This window comes from Suillus clintonianus (genome assembly GCF_016758775.1).
Source record: "Suillus clintonianus strain FC179 chromosome Unknown DEU56scaffold_8, whole genome shotgun sequence".
Lineage (NCBI taxonomy): Eukaryota > Fungi > Basidiomycota > Agaricomycetes > Boletales > Suillaceae > Suillus > Suillus clintonianus.
This window is the reverse complement of record NW_024539232.1, coordinates 626,970-651,769: the sequence shown is the minus strand read 5'-3', so window position 1 is coordinate 651,769 and position 24,800 is coordinate 626,970. Positions and strand designations below refer to the sequence as shown.

General features: G+C 48.1%; 6 protein-coding genes across 6 annotated transcripts; 3 read left to right on the top strand and 3 right to left on the bottom strand.

The window, feature by feature from the left end:
- Positions 1-1,420: 1,420 nt before the first annotated feature.
- Positions 1,421-3,683, bottom strand: DEU56DRAFT_752417 (uncharacterized protein; the record flags this gene model as incomplete). The annotated part of the gene is made up of 9 exons (XM_041349634.1): positions 1,421-1,545; positions 1,587-1,738; positions 1,894-1,994; positions 2,018-2,068; positions 2,144-2,305; positions 2,328-2,615; positions 2,805-2,856; positions 3,253-3,371; positions 3,567-3,683. The coding sequence occupies 9 exons, from the start codon at positions 3,681-3,683 to the stop codon at positions 1,421-1,423; spliced, it is 1,167 nt and encodes a 388-aa protein (XP_041213308.1).
- Positions 3,684-6,184: 2,501 nt separating this feature from the next.
- On the bottom strand, positions 6,185-6,672 carry DEU56DRAFT_728141 (uncharacterized protein; the record flags this gene model as incomplete). The annotated part of the gene is made up of 2 exons (XM_041348030.1): positions 6,185-6,311; positions 6,365-6,672. The coding sequence occupies 2 exons, from the start codon at positions 6,670-6,672 to the stop codon at positions 6,185-6,187; spliced, it is 435 nt and encodes a 144-aa protein (XP_041213307.1).
- Positions 6,673-7,275: 603 nt separating this feature from the next.
- Positions 7,276-8,023, top strand: DEU56DRAFT_908367 (uncharacterized protein; the record flags this gene model as incomplete). The annotated part of the gene is made up of 3 exons (XM_041356992.1): positions 7,276-7,503; positions 7,552-7,943; positions 7,990-8,023. 3 exons carry the CDS (start codon positions 7,276-7,278, stop codon positions 8,021-8,023), a joined length of 654 nt encoding a protein of 217 aa, XP_041213306.1.
- A 352-nt stretch (positions 8,024-8,375) lies between these two features.
- On the top strand, positions 8,376-9,560 carry DEU56DRAFT_908366 (uncharacterized protein; the record flags this gene model as incomplete). Its single annotated transcript, XM_041356991.1, has 3 exons — positions 8,376-8,493; positions 8,563-8,645; positions 8,703-9,560. 3 exons carry the CDS (start codon positions 8,376-8,378, stop codon positions 9,558-9,560), a joined length of 1,059 nt encoding a protein of 352 aa, XP_041213305.1.
- Positions 9,561-12,969: 3,409 nt separating this feature from the next.
- Positions 12,970-13,829, bottom strand: DEU56DRAFT_960493 (kinase-like domain-containing protein; the record flags this gene model as incomplete). The annotated part of the gene is made up of 4 exons (XM_041359320.1): positions 12,970-13,065; positions 13,120-13,587; positions 13,640-13,726; positions 13,779-13,829. Coding segments are annotated over 4 exons (702 nt in total), but the record flags the coding sequence as incomplete, so codon positions are not given.
- A 7,194-nt stretch (positions 13,830-21,023) lies between these two features.
- Positions 21,024-23,456, top strand: DEU56DRAFT_908364 (WD40-repeat-containing domain protein; the record flags this gene model as incomplete). Its single annotated transcript, XM_041356990.1, has 5 exons — positions 21,024-21,221; positions 21,255-21,380; positions 21,447-22,052; positions 22,107-22,226; positions 22,266-23,456. 5 exons carry the CDS (start codon positions 21,024-21,026, stop codon positions 23,454-23,456), a joined length of 2,241 nt encoding a protein of 746 aa, XP_041213303.1.
- Positions 23,457-24,800: the final 1,344 nt, after the last annotated feature.

Here is a 24,800-nt window from a genome sequence, read left to right as displayed (position 1 = left end):
CATGTCCTCAGCATTCAATTCTTGTTAGATCATTCTGTAAAGTTAGGCTTATAATACTGAATATATTTGAAAGGTACTACAGGTGTCTTAATATTAAATATCAATGTTTGGAAGGTATGAGCATCTTATCAGTAGAAACAGAGAGCATATACACTAGCTCAATCCTCTCACCTATTTTGCACTGATCTTTAGAATACAATGCACATATATATGTACCACTAATGACATATGAGCAGGCTGGATTTTGTGTGCAAGTGTAATGGAGTGCAAAACATCAAAAACATTAGATTGATGATTGTGTATGATTTTGCTCCTGTAGAAGGATCCTATACATATTTTAAAGTAACTAAGCCATAGATACACTAAGAATATGAATATGAATAGACTTCCTACCCTCCTTGAGGTCCGGTCCTACAGGACAAAATTTCACAGGGGCAAACCACCAGGAGAAGGTAGGTATACTGGATCACAGGGATTTGTCCTATGGTCAAGTACCGAGTACCAACTCCCTTAGATCCAGTACCAAATCCCTTGTATTGAATACTGACTCCCTTGTACCGAGTGCCGACTCCCTTGTACCAAGTCTCGACTCCCTTGTATTGGGTACTGGATTACCGACTCCCTTGGATCGAGTACCAACTCCCTTGTACCGAGTACCAACTCCCTTGTATTGGGTACTGGATTACTGTCATATACCGTACACTGAGCCCCTGAATCATATCCCATCTCTCCCAACAAACAATGTCCGGACCTCCGAAATGTAGCCAAGCTATACCTTAACCCTACATACCCCTCAGCAGGATCTGCCCTGTTTCCCATATACATCAGATGTCCTATATGTCGGACGTCTTATTCATCGGTCCTCCTCCTGCATACCTCGGATCTCCTTTTCGTCAGACGTCCTATTCGTCGGATCCCACTCATGTTGTCCACTCGTCCACTCATCCGCTCCTCCTGTATTCGTTGGACATCCTATATGTCGGACCCGCTCGGGTCCACTTAATCCCTAAGCATCGGACCCTAAACATCGGACCTACTCAGATCCTGAGCTTCGGACCCAGGTCCACTTAACCCCTAAAACATCGGATCCACTTCACAGTTCATTTCCGGTCCTGCTCCTATTCTGTTACCCCATTTGTATAGTCCCCTTGTCCTAACCCCTATATGCCCGGATATGTTTGACAGTTAATATCCGACTTCATTCTCGATCATACCTCCTATGCCCGGATCCATTCGATACTTCATCTCTGTCTCTGTTCCTGTATTATTTTCCTTGCGCCTGTCAGTTTAACCTTTCCATATGTTCCTCGCGTTGACCCGGATCTCCGCTGACTCCGTCCCCGTCGCACATGTCCATAGTATATAATACCTTGTAAACTCGTAGTAGTTTCCAGAGTTCAAATATCACCTTAGATTATCCTCATTCCTGTTTCCTCGGACCCGGATCCATTTCCATGGACCCAGGGCCACTTCCCTGTCCAACCTCTGTGTCCTGGGATTGATTCCTCGGGCTATACTCTGCCTCTACCTTCGGGTAGTCTACCTCTGTTAGTTTCTACTCTGGACATTGTCTAGTGTAGTCTTACCTCTAGCTTCCACCTTTTCGGACTTCCTGTCCTTCTGTCCTCTCGGACTTCCTGTCCTCTCGGACATACTGTCCTTCTGTCCCCTCGGACTTCCTGTCTTTCTGTCCTTACACCTGTCTATTCTGTCCCCCACGTCCGCCGGACTAAAGCCCCTATTGTCCGGCGGACTAATCCTCTTATGTCGGCCAGACTAACCCTCCTTACGTCGGCCGACGAACCCCCTTTATGTCGGCCGGACTAATCCTCTTATGTCAGCCGGACTAACCCTATGATCGGCCGGACTAACCCTATGATCGGCCGGACTAACCCCCTGAACATTGGCCTGACTCTTCCTTGGGAAAGCCTACCAGACTTGTCCCCTTGAAGTCCACCGGGATTCATCATCCTCCCTCGGACTTTGTTTCTAGCCTTCGGAAATTAAGGGCACATACTCGGGTAAGGGGCGCAGCGCACGAGCTGAAGCCCAGCTCTTCAGATCCGCCCTTTGAGCATGGTCTTAACAATTACCGACTCCCTTGGATCGAGTACTGACTCCCTTGTACCGAGTTCCGACTCACTTGTATTGAGTACCAACTCCCGGGGATCCAGTACCGACTCCCTGGGATCAAGTACCGACTCCCTTGTATCGGGTACCGGATTACTGACTCCCTTGGATCAAGTACTGACTCCCATGCATTGAGTCTCAACTCCCTTGTATCAGGTACTGGAGTACCAACTCCCTTGTACCGAGTTCCAACTCACTTGTATTGAGTACCGACTCCCGGGGATCCAGTACCGACTCCCTGGGATCAAGTACTGACTCCCTTGTATCGTGTACCAGATTACCGACTCCCTTGTACCGAGTACCAACTCCCTTGGATCAAGTACCGACTCCCTTGTACTGAGGACCAACTCCCTTGTACTGAGTCTCGACTCCCTTGTATTGGGTACCGGATTACCGACTCCCTTGGATCGAGTACTGACTCCCGTGTATTGAGTCTCGACACCCTTGTATTGAATACCAACTCCCTTGGATCGAGTACCAACTCCCTTGTATCAAGTACCAAGTCTTGAGTTTGGGCTATCGAGTTCAGACTATTGAGTCTCGGCTACCAAGTATTGAGTATTGAGTCTCGACTACCAAGTCTCGAGTCCCAACTACCAAGTACTGAGTTTCGAGTATCGGGTATTGAGTACTGAGTCTCGACTACCATGTATCAAGTACCAAATCCCAACTACCATGTATTGAGTCCCAGCTACCAAGTACCAATTACCGAGTCTTGAGTTAAGACTATTGAGATTGGGCTATTGAGTATAGACTATTGAGTATAGACTATTGTATCAGACTATTGAGTTAAGACTATCGAGTATAGACCATTGTATTCAACTACCGAGTCTCAACTTTGGGCCTCGAGCCTCGGGTCTCGGTACTCGGTACTCAGTACTTTGTCATTTGAGACTCAAAACTCGTAGAAATGTACGAGTTTCAAGTTTTTTATATGATATACATTTTTGCGAGTTTGGAGGTTGGAGTTTGGTAGTCCCGGGCTTCGGGTGTCGGGTGTAGTTTGATTTTCGGGCCTCGAGCCTCGGGTCTTGGGTCTCAGTGCTCGGTACTCAGTACTTGGTCATTCAAGACTCGAAACTCGTAGAAATGTATGAGTTTCAAGTCTTTTATATGATATACATTTTTGTGAGTTTGGAGGATGGAGTGTCATAGTCCTGGGTCTCGGGTCTCAGGCTTCGGGCCTCGGGTCTCGGGTGTCGGTCCTCAGTACTCAGTACTTGGTCATTCAAGACTCGAAACTTGTAGAAATGTACGAGTTTCGAGTTTTTTTATATGATATACATTTTTGCGAGTTTGGAGGTTGGAGTGTTGTAGTCCCGGGTTTCAGGTGTCGGGTGTAGTTTGATTTTCGGGCTTCGTGCCTCGAGCCTCGGGTCTCGGGTCTCGGTACTCAGTACTTGGTCATTCAAGACTCAAAACTCATAGAAACGTACAAGTTTCGAGTTTTTTATGATATACATTTTTGCGAGTTTGGAGGTTGGAGTGTGGTAGTCCTGGGTCCCAGGTCCCGGTTCTCGGGCTTCGGGTCTCAGGTCTCGGTACTTGGTCATTCAAGATTCGAAACTCGTACATTTCTACGAGTTTCGAGTTTTTTATATGATATACATTTTTGCGAGTTTGGAGGTTGGAGTTTGGTAGTCCCGGGTCTCAGGCTTCGGCCTTCGGGCCTCGGGTCTCGGGTGTTGGTACTCGGTACTCAGTACTTGGTCATTCAAGACTCAAAACTCGTAGAAATGTACAAGTTTCGAGTTTTTTATATGATATACATTTTTGCGAGCTTGGAGGCCGGAGTGTCGTAGTCCCGGGTTCCAGGTGTCGGGTGTAGTTTGATTTTCGGGCCTCGGGTCTCGGGTCTCGGTACTTGGTCATTCGAGACTCGAAACTCGTACATTTCTACGAGTTTCGAGTTTTTTACATAATATACATTTTTGTGAGTTTGGTTAGAGTTTGGTAGTCCCGGGTTTCGGGGATTCGGGTGTTGGGTGTTGGGTGTTGGGTGTTGGGTGTTGGGTGTTGGGTGTTGGGTCTCAGTACTCGTTACTCGGTGATTCAAGACGACAAAGATGTATATCATCTTATATTTGTATTTTCTTAACCCCACCCATGTATCTAATATTACCCGGCATTGGCCCACCTGTCTATGTAAATTCCCCACTTCGGCCCACCCATCTATCTAATATTTCCCTATGTCGGCCCACCCGTCTATCTAATGTTACCCCACGTCGGCCCACCCGTCTATCTAATATTTCCTTATGTCGGCCCACCCGTCTATCTAATATTTCCCCATGTCAACCTACCCATCTATCTGATATCCCCCTATGTCGGCCCACCCATCTATCTAATAAATGATTCCCCTCACCCTCGGCCCACCCGTCTATCTAATAAATAATTCCCCTCACCCTCGGCCCACCTGTCTATCTAATAAATAACTTGCCTCACCCTCGGCCCACCCATGTATCTAATATTTCCTTACATCGGCCCACCGGTCTATATAATATTACCCCACGTTGGCCCACCGGTCTATCTAATATTACCCCACATTGGCCCACCGGTCTATCTAATATTTCCCCACATCGGCCCACCGGTCTATCTAATATACCCCTACATCGGCCCACCGGTCTATATAATAATATTTGTTATACATCTCTCCTCAGGTCTATTAATATATGTCAATCCTACTCTACATATTAATCATGGGCCCACCCATCTCCATCATAATATTTCTCCCGGCCCATCCGCCATCATTGATGATATATATCACATCAGCATATATGGGCCCACCCGTCTCCATCGGAAATAATATTCCTCCCGGCCCACCTGTCAACATCGGGAATATACATAACATCGGCCCATGATCCGCTGGCCGTATTACACGGGATATTATGTAGGTCGGGTGACCCGTATAATACGGGATTTGTCACTGAAGGGGCTCTCAAACTTGCTTCAAACGTAAGTTGGCATCGTGCAGGTGATTCTCCATCGATATCGTGGTCGTCATCCTTGGTCGAAGTTCCAGTGGGTGAGTATTTATCTTCTGTACTGTATAGCTGTATCTCACTCATTTGACTTCCCAACAATGGCCACCACCAACACCAGCCCATCCAATGACGATGCTCAAAGCAGCTTAGGTGCGTTCTTGCCTGTCGCTTACTCAAAATACTTCAGTAATCCATATATTTTTCAGATGTCGTATTGCAACTGTTGTCATCGTTGACATTGTCACATGATGATGCACAATCAGTCATTGATGTAATTACTGACCAGACTCTGTCTCAGTCTTTGTCTCCTACCAATATTAATAAACTGGTAACTCATTCTGAAGTAAGTAGTGCGAGCTAGTTCTATCTGTCCCAAAGTCTAAAGTCGGCTAGTTCCATCTGTTCCTAAAGTCTGCTAATTATCCTGTCCATGCACATCTGACATCCTAAGGCAGCCGGTGTTTCTCTGCCACGGTCTTTGTATCCTACCACCTACCAAACGTACTGATAAGACATTCTGAAGTAGTGCGAGCTAGTTCCATCTGTCCCAAAGGTCCCAAAGTTTGAAGTCTGCTAGTTCCATATGTCCTGAAGTCTGCTAATTATCCTGCCCACACACATCTGACATTCTCGCGCTTCAAAGGCAGCCGGTGTTTCTCTGCTTCGGTCTTTGTATCATACATACTGTACTGATAACACATTCTAAAGTAATGCGAGCTAGTTCCATCTGTCCTGAAGTCTGAAGTCTGCTAGTTCCATCTGTCCTTGAAGTCTGCTAATTATCCTGCCTACGCACATCTGACATCATTACACTTCAAAGGCAGCGGTGATTCTCTGCCTCGGTCTCTGTATCCCTGATTCGCACTTCTGGAAGTGCTTGATTGAGTGGCGGATCACTTATAGTATTTATCACAATTGGTACATAGATGCATCCATACAGTATATACAAAAATGTCCAGAGTTCGAGAGTCACATATTGACTACTTAAGGCAACCATTGCGCTTCTCCGAGGTAGGTACAAGCAAAAAAAAATGTCAAAAATGTAACAAGTTTGAGAGTCGCACATTGTCCACTTAAGGAAGCCACTGTGCTTCTCCGAGATCTATCGCATCAAGCATGCGAATCAGACCATCATGCAGCGATTTGCAGCGGCTGAAAGAGGAGCAGCTAACACCAAGCACATATGGGGATGTGTGTTGCCTGAAAGAGAATGAGAATCAGAGCAGGAACATGGAACCAATGAAAATATGCACCATGTTTCGAAGACACCTACCCGGGAACCACGGGTGATGAGGTAGAATGGACCGAGGGCCGCAGCACGCGGGACATTGAATGCAAATCCACAATAATGCTGCTGTCCCCATGTCTCACCATTGATGACGACCTCAGTCAGCGGGAGATGCGGAAAACCGTAGAAGCCAGAGCGTGCTGTTGGGGTAGGATGGTTCTCCACAGCAGGAAGTGCAGTGGCCTGGACGATGACAGCGGGAGGTTCCACGGCGGGAGCTGGCTGCACAGCAGGACATGTAGCAGCCTGGACAATGACAGTGGGAGGTGCCATGACTGGGACAACGGCAGCGGGAGCTGGCTGCACAGCAGGACATGTAGTGGGAGCTGGCTGCACGGCAGGAAGTGTAGCGTCCTGGACAGTGGGAGTTGGAGTTGCCACGACTGGGACAACAACAGTGGGAGCTGGCTGCATGGCAGGAAGTGCAGCAGCCTGTAGTCACAGGTGACAAGCCTGCCAGCAGCGACATTGAGGACGGTGGGAGTACTAACATCGAGGCCCAGGGGGATGGCGCTTTGATTGATCGGATCGAGGACGCTGGGAGTACTAACACCGAGGCGGGGGATGGCTTAGATTTAGACTTCAATTGATCGGATCTCAAGGTGCCTAGATAAAATTAGAACAATGTGCTTGATACTTCTATTTATATGTTTCAAGTTAGCTATGGACGAAGTATCTAACTGATCTACCATACTGCTCCTTCAGGTGGTTGATTGCACTGTTCAAGACAACTTAGGCCTGTGCGTGAGACAGAATCCAACAGAATCCAACAGGTATAGCATACATAAGTTTACACACCATTTTCATTTTTTGGGACAACTTGAAGCGCGCGCATTTAATCTTGCAGTGACCTCATTCAACGTACAAGATCTTGTCATGCCTGCCGCACGCTGGACCTCAGACGTACAAACGGAGTGGCTTCAAGAGTGCCTTCCCCAATATCTCACAGAGCACGTGAAGGAGAAAGATTATTGGCCCACCTTGATCGGGGACTGGTTTAAACAGTTCCCAGAGGAAGCGGTAGTATTTCCCGACATTGCTGCTGACGCCCTTTCGCCGGAGCAACATATTGAGGTGGGAGAAGCTGAAAACAGGCGCAAAATAGTAAGCCCATCTATAATGAACATGTCACTATTTACTGACGTACTTCAGCAACTCCGGACTTGGTTTCGTTGGCGTGCGAATGTGTCCAAGAAAAACCGTAGCCTGAAAAAGGAGTCAACTGTCTTCGATGACGTGCTGCAGCCAAAACGACGTGCTAAGTCCGAGGCTGAGTTGTACTCCGATATCTACTACGACGAGCGGATCAAACCATTGGTAAAGGCCGAAGAAGAGGCTGGGAAGGTGTCGTCGGGCAGACAAATTGCGCTGGGGCGTAAATTTTCTAAGGAGCTGTTGAATGATGAGGATGAGGAGGTCAAGGTTCATATTCGTGACATGTACAAGAAGCAGTGGAAAACTCACGAGAGGTCTGGCAAGAAGAATTATTTAGACAAGGACAGCGAGGATGACTGTGTGCCATTTGATGCGGAGGGAATTGCGCAGTAAGTGGTTTCTGTGAATAGAGTTCAATAGTTAACATTCAAGCAGGGGCATAGACGACTTACCTATTATCTGGCGGTGATTTGCGCAATTGGTCAAGAAGAAGACCGGTTTCCTCGTGTCCTTCATGTTTGCTGGTCCAGATCCAAGAAACGACTGGGATATGGCCTCATTATCGTGAGTTTACGTATCGGGTATAAACTGTTTTGGGACTCACACTGACGTACTCAAGTTGCCATCCCTCTGAAACTCCACAAGGCAGAACCTTCACCCAGTTATACCCAACGGCCGATAGGAATTTCCTAGAGGTGTTTCAGCAATATGCAAAAATCATCTTCCATGCGTTTTTAATCTGTTGCTAGTTGACTTACCTAGTTTATATCATGCAGCATCCGACAAACGCAAGCCTAGCATTGCTGTAGGGAATGTAGGACATGGAGTGCGGTGAGGAAGTGTATGGTGAAGAGGTGCCTGATGGCCATGACGACGTCGAAGAGGACAATGACATTGAGTCCTTTGGTCAAGGGGAAGAGGAGCAAGAGGATAATGAAGGTGAGTAGATTGGTCGGTCTTTATACTTTTTTTATCATCAGCTGATGCATCCGCCTGATGCATCACAAGGCTCCTTGCCGCTGCCTGATGCTTCACTGGGTGATGCATCTGATGCATCAGGATCCACGCCTGATGCATCAATAGGTGCAATGGTACGTACCCTTTCGTTTGCAATACATATCTATTCACAGGTTGATGTACCCCTGCAGTCTGATGCATCATCATCATACTCTAACTACTCTAACTATGATGGTGTCTCTGCACCAATTCCTCATTTGTATTTACCAGTATACATACCTCCGACCACCAATTCGGTTCCCAACTCGTTCGGACCATTCTATGCGCCCCAAATGTCCACCACTTCAGTTCCTAGTTATTTTACTCCGGCATATACTGCCCCTCTCATGTCCATTGATGGGTTTACACCGGTCTACAACCCCTCTGTGTCGACCCCCAGCTTCTCATTCCCTAATACGTGGCAAGATCTTAATTGGACTGATCCAGTCTTCCAAACGTCTCCGGCCTCTGCTGCTGCTTGGCTGCAGCAAAATTTATCGCCGGTTTCTGCTGAGCGCACTAGTCTGCATGAGTCCAGTGCTGACTCGCTCCCAGTCTTGCCTCATCCCAACCCACCCTCGCTTGACTCGCTCCCCATCTTGCCTCATCCCAACCCACCTCGGGGTACACCCAACTCTCTCTCCGCTGTCATAACCAAGCCGATCACCAAAAAAACAATCCTTAAGCCCAAGGCCACCCAAAAACCGAAGGCCGCTTCAAAACCCAAGCCAAAACCCAAGGCCATCCACAAGCCCAAGGCCGCCACCACCCCCACGATTACTAACCCACCCGGAGCTGAGTCTAGTTCATCAGGGGATGTAGCTCCTGGTGGAATTACCAACGACGAGTCTATGAACACACGTGCATCTAAGCGTGTCCCAGTTAAGTCCAGGCGTAACGAGCTGGCAGATGCGATTGGTACTGGTCCTTCCATGAAACGGCCTGCGCAGAACGGGTCTGCGGGTGCTCAACAGTATGTTATCCTGCTCTTTTTTTTCGATGCCTGCTAAGAGCTCTTAGGAAGAAGCGGGCAAAGGTCTAGTATGGTTGTTCTTCATGCTGCCATCATCATAGTCTTGCTAATTTCTTAATATAATGTCCCTACTCAATCCAATAGTTATCTTGTACCTGACGAGAAATATAATACATCATTTTGCGCGCATGGTTCAAATGCTAATGTTTGACTGTGAGCGAGAATAGGTGTGTGAGAATGAAACTGCTAAAATTGATGCATCACCAAAATTTTGTGCTACGGACTTCATGAAATTTGGTTGTAGGAGAGTGATGCATTACTCGCTATGTACATTTTGTGCTAAGTACGGACTTCATGAAATTTGGTTGTAGGGAGAGTGATGCATTACTCACTATGTACTTGGTAACAGTGTCAATTGATAGATAGTAGTACTAGTAGCCCGTCTGCCCAGAACCTGCCGAGATGCAGCTGTACATGTGGCCATATTCATATTGCTAGAATTGAGCGCCTGAGGATTAACAACAAGGTGGAATGTGATTGAGCGCTGAGGATTACTATTAGCAAGAATGTGGAATGCTGCTGGTGCACCGTACCCTGCCAGAACCCGTACCAGCCGTATGCTGGTGCACCGTACCCGCCGAGATGCATCTGTACCTGCAGCCATATTGCTAGAATTGAGCGCGGAGGATCAGTAATAACAAAGTGGAATGCTGCTGGTGCACCGTACCCGCCATTGGCCCAGAACCCACCGAGACGCATCTGTACCTGCGGCCATATGCTGAAATTGAGCGCTGAGGATAAGTAACAAGGTGGAATACTGCTCGTGCACCCACCATACCCACTGTATTGCCAGAACCCATACCAGCTGTATTTCCAGAACCTAGAACCCGCTGAATACCATAAATGGATAATACCGCCCATCAAAGAAGGCGGGCGGGAGGGCGCTCTGAGAAAATAATGCATCATATCCCGCTGTATTGCCAGAAGCCGCCAAACACGCTACATACTGTAAATGGACAACCCGCCAAACGCGCTACATCCCGTAAATGGACAGCACCGCATCAAATGATGCATCATAGCAAGCATCGCAGGCATGCATCATATAGCATTGCTGATGCATCCTGCTGCATCAGTGATGCATTATGATGCACCCTATTTACCTGCCTATGGATTGTAACAGTGTTGCATCACTCTTACCTTACAACTACAACACATTCATGCATCAATATGACAGGGACGCCTGGTCTGTGTCTGACTGATTCCAAGTACTCACCAGCTGGGCACCTCCCTCATCAGACTTCCCACTGACCTTGCCCAAAATTTCAACACTGCTACCCCCCGGTTGAAATACCCGGATACGAATCGGCACCAGAGTTTCCGCCCAGACAGACACAAGGTATGGGCATGCTCATTTTCAACTCGGTATGCCACTCATTGCCATTGTCGAAGATGTGAACCCCCGAGATTGTTCTGGCCCTTGGGATGTCATTTGATGCGTGGAGGTGTCTGTCATTCGGCTGACCAACATGAATGATATTGGAAATATTAGCATGCACTCGAACATCTCAGCAGGCTAGCACGATGGGGTAGAGTCATGGAACAAGTCATAGAACAATGAGCATAAGCCTCACGCTGTTTTGGGTCACTCCACACCACGCTGCCTTTTCATTTTTCTCGACTTGTAGTGCTGTGGGTGAGGAAATAGGGATGCGAACTCCGGGGAGTCACGAGAATATCTACCTCGAGAGGCAAGCTTAGTAGATTCGTCCCTTAGGGGATGCTACTGAGGCAATCTCTCTAAATGATGAGAGGGATCAAGAGAAAGGCTCGAGTCGGAAGAATGCGAAGACGCACAGGAACGCGCGGGGCTGATGCGATGAATGCGCGGAACACGCGAGTCGTGTGGAAGAGTCGGAATGTGCACGATATGCGCAGAGTAGAGGAATGGCGGTGGAAGATAATAGGCAGGCTCCTTGACCTGAGAGGCGAGTCTTCACAAGAATAGGGAAATGATAGACAAATGCAGTGATGTTAATAGCGCTCTATGCGCAACTAAGCGGAAAACAGATAGTGAGTCCAAGTAAGGGAAAAGTAAGTAAGTCCGAAAATCCTCCAAGCCTTCTAGATATGTAGGTCGCTACGTGCGCTCTCAGGGTAATAAAACGTAAGGGAAGCGGATAGGCTGCGCGGAAGCGTATAGGGAGCGGATGTGTATGTAACAGTATTTAACAAGACCCTGGATGTGGTCAGAGACGGAGATGACAGTGAGAGTACACACCAACAGTACCAGACAGACAGGACAGGACATGGGAGGGTATTCTGATCAATGCGCCGGATCGCGGAAGGGTGCGGAATGTTGCTGATGTGTCGTGCGCTCTGCGGAAGAGCGCGGAAGGTCGCGCGTGTCGTGTGTGTCTCTATAGGACTGGGAATACATGGGGATAGGGATGAGGTCAACGTACAAATGGGGGGATACGAGCCTGTAGAGATATAACTCTCTACAGCGCATCGATATTCCAGTGACCAGCTTGGTACAGTATGGATAACTTGACGCTCGAAGTCATATATTCTGACCTTGTGATGTCTGGCAGAAATTATGGTGTGTTCTGCAACGATGGAGAAAGACAGCACCAAAGCAAAATGCACATTTACATGAAGGTGCATAAGAAACCTCCAGGGTTATGCTAAGTTGAGGGATCGTCAACGATCTGCATTGTGATCACTGAGGTCGGGCATAAATTTCATGGAGACGTCACAGAGGTTGAGTATGTGAGCATGAATTGGTGACAGATGAAAGGGCATTTGAATAAGTACTTAAAGGTTTTGCACCGCAGAAGTTGGATGCAAATCATCCTACATATTAGTACTTTTGTCACATTCAAACACACCTTCTGGAGATGCACCCGAGCATCGGACTCTACCAACATCGTGGTTTTCCTTGCGTGACTGAGTCAATCTACCAAATCAGCTATTATCATTACAAATCGAGTCAAATCTTCAAATACCCACTGGGGGCGATTCCACCACTACATGGAGACAAGGAACGATTGTGAGATGAAGAGAATGAACTATGTACGTGAATGAAAAGAGGGGGCACCAAGGCGCGTCTAATCTGAAGTGCATTTGGAGATTATTTGTAGCAAGAAGGGAAAGAATCGCAGTAAAATGAAGAACTTGAAATATAGTTGAGAGGCTCGATGAAATAATTACAAATCGAAGGGCATCGTAGGGAAGAAACCACCCCCAGCCTGGGGTTTCCTCCAATTCACATTTGAGGTGTGTGGTGACCGCCAGGGAAAACGGGGACACCATATGTCTCCTACGTGAGTCTGTTCATCTGCCAAGTCTGGCACCATTTCAGGTTGTTCTGCACGCTGAAGAGCTGAAATAAATTTTAAGCACAGTGTTGACAGACAAATCAAATTCAACCTACCAGGAGCATAGGGGTCGTCAAATTCTGATGTCTCATCTTCTTTCTTGAAATACTTATGACTCTTAACCTGTTCGAACCCATACCGATATGAGGGCAAGGGTTCGAGGAGCTATCACGGTGTAGATAAGTGATAGCGTTGAAAAATGAACAACACAAAGCTTACTCCCACAACCAAGTCAGCAACAGAGATATCCAGCTCATCAAACTCAGGTAACGACTCATACCCGGAGTCCCAAAGAAGAAAATCAAGTATGTCGTCCACCGTATCAAAGAGAGGCTGGCAAGATGGTATAAGTGAAATAGCAGCGAAGAAAGATGCGAAACTTGAACGTGCCATATTGTCCTTCGACATCAACTCATACAACACGCATCCAAACGACCACCAGTCCACGGGTGGCCCGTACTTCATACTATTGACGTCCAAATTACACAACATCTCAGGCACCATACAATAGATTGTGCCCTGGACATCTGATATGTACTCCCCCTTTGGATCCAAGGGAACTTCAGAAATGTAGCTCAGACCGAAATCTGCTATCTTGACATTTTCTCGAATGTCGACCAGGATATTTTCGGCTTTTATGTCGCGATGGATAATGCCCATCTCATGAAGAGCATTTATGCCGAGTGCCTTCAAAGTAGGAGTTATGAGACAGCGAAACCCAGGAACGGCAACTACTCACCATTTGGGCGCTCCATCTACTGGTGTTTTTGCGGCAATATTTACGGCCATGAGTCAACAAATGATGAAGATCACCCGCCATCAGATCCTAGAGATGCGTATCAATGAAATAAAATAGTGTGCAGGGGAGAACCACCTACCATCACAAAACAAATATGATCTTTTGTCTGGAAGCTCATTTTGAGCTCCATCAAAAAGATAGTGTCTGGATGCGACCTCAAAGCCGCAATATGTTTGTAAACGGCCAGCTCGGTGAAAAGGTTCTCTTTGTCGCGCTTGCGCAACATATGGTCCCTTCTAAAGACCTTGAGACACAGCAAACGCTGTGAAGCAAGGTCTTGTGCTACTATAGCCCTTCCAAAACCTCCCTCGGCCAAAACACGCGAGGCACAAAAGGGACCATACACGTATGATTGCGGAGGAATTTGCAGGGTGCAAGCCTCTGCTGTGCTTGAGTGTTAAGACCGTGCTCAAGGGGCGGATCCGAAGGGCTTGGCTTCAGCTCGTGCGCTGCGCCCCTTACCCGAGTACGTGCCCTTAATTTCCGATGGCTAGAAACAAAGTCCGAGGGAGGATGATGAATCCCGGTGGACTTCAAGGGGACAAGTCTGGTAGGCTTTTCGAGGAAGAGTCAGGCCGATGTTCAGGGGGTTAGTCCGGCCGACGTAAGGAGGGTTAGTCCGGCCGATCATAGGGTTAGTCCGGCCGACATAAAGGGGGTTCGTCAGCCGATGTAAGGAGGGTTAGTCCGGCCGACATAAGAGGATTAGTCCGGCCAACATAAAGGGAGTTCGTCGGCTGACATAAGGAGGGTTAGTCCGGCCGACATAAGAGGATTAGTCCGGCCAACATAAAGGGGGTTCGTCGGCCGACGTAAGGAGGGTTAGTCCGGCCGACATAAGAGGATTGGTCCGGCCGACATAAGGGGATTAGTCCGGCTGACATAAGAGGATTAGTCCGCCGGACAATAGGGGCTTAGTACACCCGGAGAATAGGGGCTTTAGTCCGGCGGATGTGGGGGACAGAACAGACAGGTGTAAGGACGGAAAGACAGGAAGTCCGAGGGGACAGAAGGACAGGAAGTCCGAGAGGACAGAAGCTAGAGGTAAGACTACACTAGACAATGTCCAGAGTAGAAACTGACAGAGGTAGACTACCCGAAGGTAGAGGCAGAGTATAGCCCGAGGAATCAATCCCAGGACACAGAGGTTGGACAGGGAAGTGGACCCGGGCCCATGGAAATGGATCCGGGTCCGAGGAAACAGGAATGAGGATAATCTAAGGTGATATTCGGACTGAGGAAACTACTACGAGTTTACAAGGTATTATATACTATGGACATGTGCGACGGGGACGGAGTCAGCGGAGATCCGGGTCAACGCGAGGAACATATGGAAAGGTTAAACTGACAGGCGCAAGGAAAATAATACAGGAACAGAAACGGAGATGAAGTATCGAATAGATCCGGGCATAGGAGGTATGATCGAGAATGAAGTCGGACATTAACTGTCAAACAGATCCGGGCATATAGGGGTTAGTGTTACAGTAACATGGCCCCCCTATCTTTTTCTCACCCTTTCACTCTGTCACACCATCACAACCATCACCTCTTCACGATTCACCATGATGCTTGATGCACACTTCTTGATCCCCGCCAACCCTGACCTTCTGTGACAGAAGCTAGATGCTTCCTTTGAACCCTTGATCTTCTGCCTCATGACCTGTACTTCTATCTCCCTTGATCTTCTCGTGAACCCTTATCCCTGACCTCATGGTCATATACCCTCGACTCCACCTTCCTGATATATCTACCTTTAGTTCCTTGACCTGCCCTGAACACTGTTCCTATTTCCCTATATATATTTGACTCCATTGTACTGTATTTCCCTAACTTGAATCTACTGGGTTTTACCTGAACGATTACCTGATCTCCTGATCCTGACTACGAACTGCTATACTCTTGGATTGCTATCCTTGAGTCGATATTGCCTTTGATTCTCTTAGACTATTCGTCTTTGAGTCGATACTGATCTCTCGCCTAGACTTCATAGTCGACAGCGAAACCCTTCTTCGGCTCCGCCTTAGAAGCTTACCTATCCTTTAGTCATATTCCGACGGCTAAGGCTACCGGGTATATTGACATCCCGACTCTTGATTGATAACTTAGAGGATGTGTCCTCTTCGTTGAATTATCCCAGTTCAAACACGACTTCTGTCGCAACAGTTAGGACAAGGGGACTATACAAATGGGGTAACAGAATAGGAGCAGGACCGGAAATGAACTGTCAAGCGGATCACGGGAAATGGGGACGGAGATGAACTGTGAAGTGGATCCGATGTTTTAGGGGTTAAGTGGACCTGGGTCCGAAGCTCAGGATCTGAGTAGGTCCGATGTTTAGGGTCCGATGCTTAGGGGTTAAGTGAACCCGAGTGGGTCTGACGTATAGGACGTCCGACGAATACAGGACGAGCGGACGAGCGGACGAGTGGACGAGTGGATGACATGGGTGGGATTTGACGAATAGGACGTCCGACGAAAAGGAGATCCGAGGTATGCAGGAGGAGGACCGATGAATAAGACGTCCGATGTATAGGGAAGCAGGGCAGATCCTGCTGAGGGGTATGTCCGGTGGAGACTGGGATGCAGAGTTATCCTGCCGAGAGATAGGGATAAGGTATAGCTTGGCTACATTTCGGAGGTCCGGACATTGTGTGTTGCGAGAGACGGGATATGATTCAGGGGCTCAGTGTACGGTATATGACATTGAGGGTGTGAAGGGGTAAATAGAGGGTGGAGGGCTGGTCACGTCTAAAGGGTATAGCAAAACAGGGAGATCAGACGAAGCATTCGGTTGTTGTGCTCCTGATGAGGATGCAGTGATGATCGAATTCTGAGTGGCCCTTGGGCCTGACTGGAGGTGACCGCCAGACAACATCGCAGTGATCAGGATGAGAAAGTGGAAAACGATGTGAAAGGGCAAATTCAATGAACGCCACTTGAGAATTTTGGTCGGACCACAAATCACCTTTAAATAACGAGTTGTGGACACTTGTCTTAAAACATCCACAGTGTACTTTCAGTGAACAAATAATGCCACTGCGTCTGTGGAGGCCTGCGATCAACAACGAAGGTGGCTAGCAGAACGGGAGAAAATTGTGGAAGGGTAAAATGTGGGACAATCAAATCACAATGCGGCCACAGTTCAATAATCCGGCACACATCTACCACACTTCCAATGGAACTTACGAAATCAAAAAAAATCTGATGCTGCGGAAACATGATTATACAAGTCTAGAATACTCTTAGCACCAACAGCATAACCATCTGATTAAGTGCTAACCGTTGCAAGGCATGTTTTGATTTCTTCTGATTATTTTGTGGCATAGACAATTGAACGAGATACAGGCAAACTCTCTGGGTGGCTATTATCAACAAGCGAGAGGAGTTTCATGCAGAAAGAAATTCGCTTGAAGATGCCTTCAGCCTCGTAAGTTTGTTTGTAAACTTCAGCTTGTTCAGATCTTGTTCCGCCTTAGTGGATATCATCATTACCCCTCTTGAACAAGTATGGGATCAAAACGCACCAAGAGCTTGAAGGTGAGTGCTACATTTAATTTTGTATATGGCGGTCGCCATAGGTTACTCAGATTCTGATGTCTGCTTGTTTTACGGGCAAACAAAATGATGAGGACTCGGGAGGGCGAGAGGGAGGGAGCTTGCACTCACGCACTTTCTCCTGTCCTCAATGGAAGCATTCCACCTCGCCACAGGTCACTCAGACGCTGACGGCTGCTTGCTTTATGGGCAAACGAAATGATGAGGACTCGGGAGGGCGAGAGGGAGGGAGCTTGCACTCACGCACTTTCTCCTATCCTCAACGGATGCATTCCACCTCGCCACAGGTCACTCAGAAGCTGGCGGCTGCTTGCTTTACGGGCAAACAAAATGATGAGAATTCGGGAGGGCGAGAGGGAGGGGGCTTGCACTCATGCGCTTTCCCTCGGCTATTTCTCCTGTCCCCAACAGAAGCATTCCACCTCACCACAGGTCACTCAGACGCAGACGGCTGCTTGCTTTACGGGCAAACGAAATGATGAGGACTCGTGAGGGCGAGAGGGAGGGGGCTTGCACTCACGCACTTTCCCTCGGCTATTTCTCCTGTCCTCAACAGAAGAATTCCACCCAATGGGCTCCAAATCGCTGTTACCAATGCAGAATAATGGCTCGCGAAGGGATATCCTGCATATTCTGTAATTTTTTCAATCACTTATCTCATGGATGTCAAGTTCCCTAGTTGTTGAGTCGGTCGGTCGAGATAGTCCTGACGTCTGTCGCGGCACACAGCAATGCTGAAAATTATGTTGAGCAGAAGGTGATTCACGTCGATGGGAATCTTGCAACTAATACTTACACCTTCAAGCGACAGCATGGCGGAGGCATGAAATGACAGTGTTAATAGGCAGTTACCGGTCATGGCAAAGTGGGTGGATTCAGGGTGTACGAACACATACTCATGAGGCCAACGTACCGGTACGTCGTAGGTCAAGGTGTCACAGCATGGTTCAATTGATGATGGCAAGTGCCTACTCCCTATAGGGCCGTGACTAATGAGTCAAAAATTATGTACCGTCACGTCCGTGACTCACTACTACTTCAAGACTTCTCTCACACATCAATCACGCCTTGAAGAATATGGAAGTACCCGTGCATGTAGATGCATTTTCATTCACTCATTCACAGTCAACCTGGCCTACCCAGAGACCCCGCTGCCAGTATAACTTCAGTACCGTCCTTTTTCATTTGGAGAAACCGGGAAACTTTGTCAGCCCGCCCCCACTCAGCCTGCTTCATTGGTGTACATCTTCAACACTGTCCCTGTTTCAGACTTGAATCAATGGAGTCCTAACTGTGTATTCGGAATCACGATTTTCGAACGTGGATGGTTGCTTGTCAGTTTCGTCTTCATGTGATCGGTGTCGACCACGTACATGGCAAAAGTGACGCATGGGTAGTTCCTCAAAGATACTTTGCGACTCTGCTAGGTCATGGGCTTCGCATACAGGTGCCATCGATGAAATTGATTGACGAGGTATCGTCGTCATCCGGAGGCATACCCCGCATCCTTTGCCCCGTGAAGCCTCAACTCTCAAATTTCAACCACAACGTGCAGATAGCGGCCACCATGCTGTTCTCCCGAACTCTCGCAATAACTCTCTATCCAGACCACTTCTCAAGCTGAAAAAGACCCACCTCCAAGCGGACGTGAGCATACTGTTCATTTTTGTTCTGTCTTGAATGACTGACGTGTTCGCTTTCGCAGCAAGCACCTTGTTGCGAGTCAGGCATACATGCATTCATCGCGCAGTCAAGACCTCAATGTGCATTATCCGTCGATGCTATCCGCGTCGTTCCTGTCATCAATACTCTGCCACACGTTATTAAAGTCATCCGCTATGTTGTGTTGGTGGAGCTATATCAACATTTCAAGCAGATAGGGAGTTTTCCGAGGCATCCAGCTCTGTCATGGACTCAAATAATTCACCCAGCATTGGTGACCATTCAATTTAACGTGTATCGAGGTTCTGATGCACCTCGGAGTCTCCCAAGTGCAATTACAGTTTGCATGGCAGATGGCAGTTGATGGCTTAGTTGGTTGTTGAAGTGCATAAATTTCTTTAGACGGGCTCTCATCAAGATCGCCGAGGTTTCTTACGCATGGTTTCAAATAACGCGGAACACCACAGTAAAGTCATACGATACTCTGTATACAGATGTGATATGGGAAGGTGAACTTACTCGGCCCAAGCTCGAACGTCACCAGGCCGATGTGATGGGGGCTGAAGTTTCTCGGTGGTGGAGCCATGGAACACCACCGTACCCAACACACGTAGTGTGAGTATGATGCGGTATAGCATCTGCGTATTCATCTTGTGTTCATAGGGCAGTCGCAGGACTCTCCAGTGTCAATACAGAGACAAAACACTTCGCGTATCCTCCCAGGCCTTCTGGAATCTGCTGTGCCCGTCTTCATCTCGTTGTAGGTTGGCTGTCCTCGATCCAGCCATCGATGTGATAATTAGGAATTGTTTTTACAAAGTTGTTTGCATCTCTCAAGTAAGCATGAAACAGCTCCTCAGGTGAGAGACTCCTTCACTCATGACCGTCATATTATTGAGTTACCTTTGTTAGAAGACATTTCCCAGCCTGCCCCAAGCCAACTAGATGGGTTAGACCTTCTCAGTGAATCGCATTCGGTACCAGCCTCACCTGGAAAGCACCAACCAACCAGAACAGGTCCGTGGGTGGGCGAGGCAGCATACAGGTAGGTGGCGATAGACAGGCGGTCAAGAATGATGTTCGATCATTGTCTCTCGTAGAGATAAGTGGGGAGGGGTAAACTATCAACACAACATATGGCGCCAGCGCAGACGAGGCATTAATCTGGACAATGAAAAGCTTGCACAGGATGCACGAATCATTACCATGTGGGCAAGAAGACAAAGGAGTTCAGTTGGCACAGCGTTTTACCTCGCCGCTCGAGACGCTGCCAGATATGTAACATCTCACTGATACCGAAAGGGTGAAGAAAATGATGTTGGCGCCTCGTGGTGAAGCAGAGTGCATGGACTTAAACTTACGAAGGGTGAGTCGAGTAGAAGAAATATCTCATTGAACCAGAGACCTGTTCTTTCGAGCGGGTTCACAGTACATGTTGATAGATTATGTAACGAGGTACGAGCGGAGGAATAGAGTTTTGTCTTCGAGCGAACGGATGACGTGGCACTGTGCTTCTTGTCTCCGTGCCACGATCACCATTCGTCCTCGGAAACTTCATTGTGCTCGTTTTGATTTCCCCTCCCTCCACTCCCTTTCTTGCATCGCACCCGATACAAGTACCTCGCTCTCCTCAGTTCCCGACCACAAGGGCCCGGAGAACACCTGCAGTACAGTCGCAGCGAGGAGGCCCTCCCTCCCTCGCAGCTCACCCCTCTGTCCCAGGTTAGTTTCTCGGGGCCGGAAGACGCTGCGAGTCCTCGCCCGAAACCTCTCGTTCCACCCTTATTATAGTTAGTATCTTCCAGCATTCGCATACGTACATTGTCCCCCGCTGGCTCGCGGCACAATGACCATCTCGTTCCCTTGATCACGTCTAAGTGAACCTCAAAGAGTACTGATGGATGGATGAGTGACGTGAGATCCAAGCCGTGGCAGCGTGGTAATATGCAATCCGTGGATAAGTACCTTCATTATCAACTTACTCATAACACACAACCTGATCAGCGTCAGCGATTAGTATACATATCTCCAACGTACGCTCCTGATTGACTTCGAATAATACTGGCCGTCTAAATATCTGTCTAGGTCAACGCAGCAACTTGCCAACATGTCACGGGCACTTCAAGTTGATGGAGCACTAGATACGTATTTCTCAATTTTGAGAAGGCAACCGACGCCACCGCGAAGGACACAAGGGCATACGGAATCAGTGTGGGCATCCGCGTTCTTCAAAGACAATCGACAGGTCGTTACTGGTTCGTGGGACTGCACCCTGCGAATCTGGGATGTGGAGAAAAGGACATTGGTAGGTCCTAGGGCCATTCAAAGGACACAGTAGCAGGGTGCGATCAGTTGCCGTATCTCCAGGTGGATTGCTAGTGGTGGTGATAAAACCATCATCTGGGACGTCAAGAGCAGGCAGATGGTATTCGAGCTGCTGAAGCATACTCAAGAGGTGAACTCGGTGTGCTTCTCCCCCGATGGCAAGAAACTCGCTAGCGGGTCAAACGATGGAACAGCTATTATATAGGATGTGGAGACTGGTGCTGTCCTCGCAATATTTCCTCATGATGGTCCAGTGTGGTGTGTTGCATTTAGTTCAGATGGGTTAAAATTAGCCTCCGGATCGTCGGGTCGTTCCATTCAGATTTGGCTGATCAATATCGCTCAATGTTTTCTCAAGTTCTATGCTCACAATCGAATTCGAAGTCTTGTGTGGTCACCTGACGCCCAACAACTTATCTCTGCTGCAGACGACAAAACAGTCAGGTTCTGGAACTCATCTAATGGAGCCCAGATCGATCAACCTTGTACCGGTCACACAAACTCGATCTACTTGCTTGCCATCTCTTCTGATGGCTCCTTTATTGCCACCGCCTCGGATGACAAGACTGTGCGAATTTGGAGCACAGAGACACACCAGCAAATAGGACGGCCTCTCGAACATCCCGACCCGGTTTATTGTGTTGCAATCTCTTGGGATGGAGGGCTACTCGTGAGTGGAGATATCCAAGGAAAGGTTTGGTTCAGGTCTACCAAGGACGTACTTAAGCGAGGCACGGCGGAGGAAAGGATAGAAACCGATGAAGAAGCACAGCGACTCTGGCAGCGATCCATTTCTTGTACCGACACGCAGGTATGCTCTTTTCATTATTGTGCTGCCTTTTTATTCATGCTGCATGGCGAACAGCTGTGCAGTCACAACGATATTAATAATGCTAAATTGGCGGGCGATCACAGTAGTTCAAGCAAGCATCCATCAGAAATTGATGAAGCCTCTGGCAGTGACGACAGATTCTCTTTATCAGAGGTGAGCTTTTATCTTTGATGCAGCTTCAACAATGTTGAGGTTCAACGATCGGTCAACTCCATGTTCATTTGGTATCGTCAATCAGCTCTTACGATCGTCTACCTGTCAGATGTCCCACCTTCAGCAAAGTCTGGCGCACTGGCAAACAGTGTTTGGAACACGCGAGGATGGACTGTTCAGGAATTCCTCGCTCCTTGTGTCATTCTCTTTTATCAAAACGATCTTAACAACCACTCTCTCAACCATAAAGACTCTATCACCATCATGCAAGAATTGGAGGATTCGACAGGTATAAATGCACAAGCACTCGTCGCCTTTCGTCCAGGCATGACAGGCGCCCGAGAGAAGCTCCAATGGGCGTCGACGCGTGTCACGACGTTGCAGGAAGACATCGCATACTCATTGTTTGGCATCTTCCGTGTCCACCTACCCGTCATCTATGGCGAGACAAAGCAAAATGCACTCGGTCGGCTCATACAGGAGATCATTGCTCGGTCGGGCGATATTACCGCCCTGGATTGGGTCGGAAAATCATCCGAATTCAATAGCTGTCTCCCAGCTAACATTTCCTCGTACAAAACAATACCATACACGTCGCCTCTACGTGAAGACGAGATGCAGATGTCTGTATCCAGGCTGCAGAACACTGTGACTGTGGAGTCGGCTTCGAACCTGTATACCCTCCTCTACAACGTCAACGCTCCTCGTTTCGCGAACTCCCGACTGCAACTTCCTTGCATTGTATTTCCTGTTACAGCAGTCAAGCGCAGGCACAGTCAAGAACAGGAGACGTGTTTCACCTATGATGTCAAGGCAGACGGTCTTCAGGACCTGTTAATCACCACACAAGATAAGCTGACTCAGTTCTCGCGGACAATAGCTGCTCGACAGTTACTATTGCTCATCCGTCCGTGGAATCGTCATGACCTCGAGCTGCCTGATCTTGAAGATGACGTGCAGAGTGTGGACAATTGGTCAGAGCCCGAGTCTCCATCAAGCGACACGCTCAGTGGATATCCTGGTGAAGATGAGCCGGTCGATTCAGAGTCTCACCCGAGAGCGTTGAGGTTGATCGCTCGCCTTGGCCAGCCATTCAGCGCATTCCTGCTGGCACAGCAGCGTGGTGGGGAGTATAAGAGAATCGCGTCAGATCATAGTGTTATCGCACAGGTGAAGGACCTAGCTTCTGTGGATGACATGATGGACATCAGAACACTAGAGATATTATAGCTGTATGCGTTTTGAAGAACGGGGATCTCTGATGATTTTTCGTTCATACTTTGACGTATTTGCATAGATCTTACCCTGGGCTTTGTATTTTAGCGTATGTTAATAGACAAACCCTCGATTGTTTACTTGAATCCTCACCAAGCCTACCAGCTGAGAAGGCGCCGTTTGTCCCTACCGCCCCAGTCGCTTGTAACAGCGGGTCCACGTCGAGCTTTATGGTCGTCATTGCTTCCACCCGAAACCAATCCATCACCATAGGAACGCCATGCTCGGGCGACTTCGGAATTAGATCTGCAGCAAATTTATGAATCGATAGCTGCAAGTTCCCCAGGAAGTTCTACATCTGACGTAAGCTGGAGGAATCCTATTAACGCTAGGCTCGAGGGCATAGCTTGCTAGCTGTTGTGCATCGAGTGGTACCGGAATGATGTACGACCTCATATTAATCAGTCCTGCAATGACATCCATCCCAAAAAGCAGCAATGCCACCCACATTGTGATAGCCCGCGACAGAATGACTGCTTACCCTCATGACTCAGGCTTGGCGAGTCGTGTGGTTGCGCTGAGCACAGCTGAGCATGAAAAAGCGAACCTTGCCTGTTCCTAAACTTTGAAAGTCATCGAGATAGGTGATATGGGGTGATTGAAGCAGTTGACAGACCTGACAAATGAAGATCTATTCTCTTCCATGATCTACCCGCCCGAATCACCGCGACGCCAACGCAGAGATATATTTGTTTCTACATTTAACACCATTTCAAGTGATGGTGGTGCGATATCACGATTCTTGTTCGAAGGTTGACACATTAGAGTGATAGAACAGAGGCGTAGCGTTGTAATCGGAAAAATGGCATGTAAAGTGGACGTGCGCAGTGGGTATTGTAAGGAGACGTTCCCCAAGGCCAACTTGATGGGTTAGAGCTTCTCAGTGATAGAGTCATATGGGACACTTCCACCTGGAAAGCACCAACCAATCTGACATAGGCCTGTGGGCGGAAGTTGATCTTGAGTCGTGGTGGATCTACCACACAGTGTAGAGTCATGCCATAGGAACCGAGCATAAGTAAGTCACGACCCTCGAGCAGCGTGGAAAAATCTGAATTGTGGCTGTGATATTACAATTTTAGTTTTAAAACTTCGGTCAACGTTCCGGGTTGGTCGCTGCGACAGCGGACGGTGGACGCTTGACATATGAACTTGTCCACACAGATAGTACCGACGATGAGCTGAAAGGCAACTCTCTGAATTTTGAAGTTTGCGCCTGTAATGGCACCCAAGGCGACAACCTCCCCCGGTCGGTTCTTTTTCGATCCTTCTTTCCTTTCTGTGGTATTGGAGAGCAGC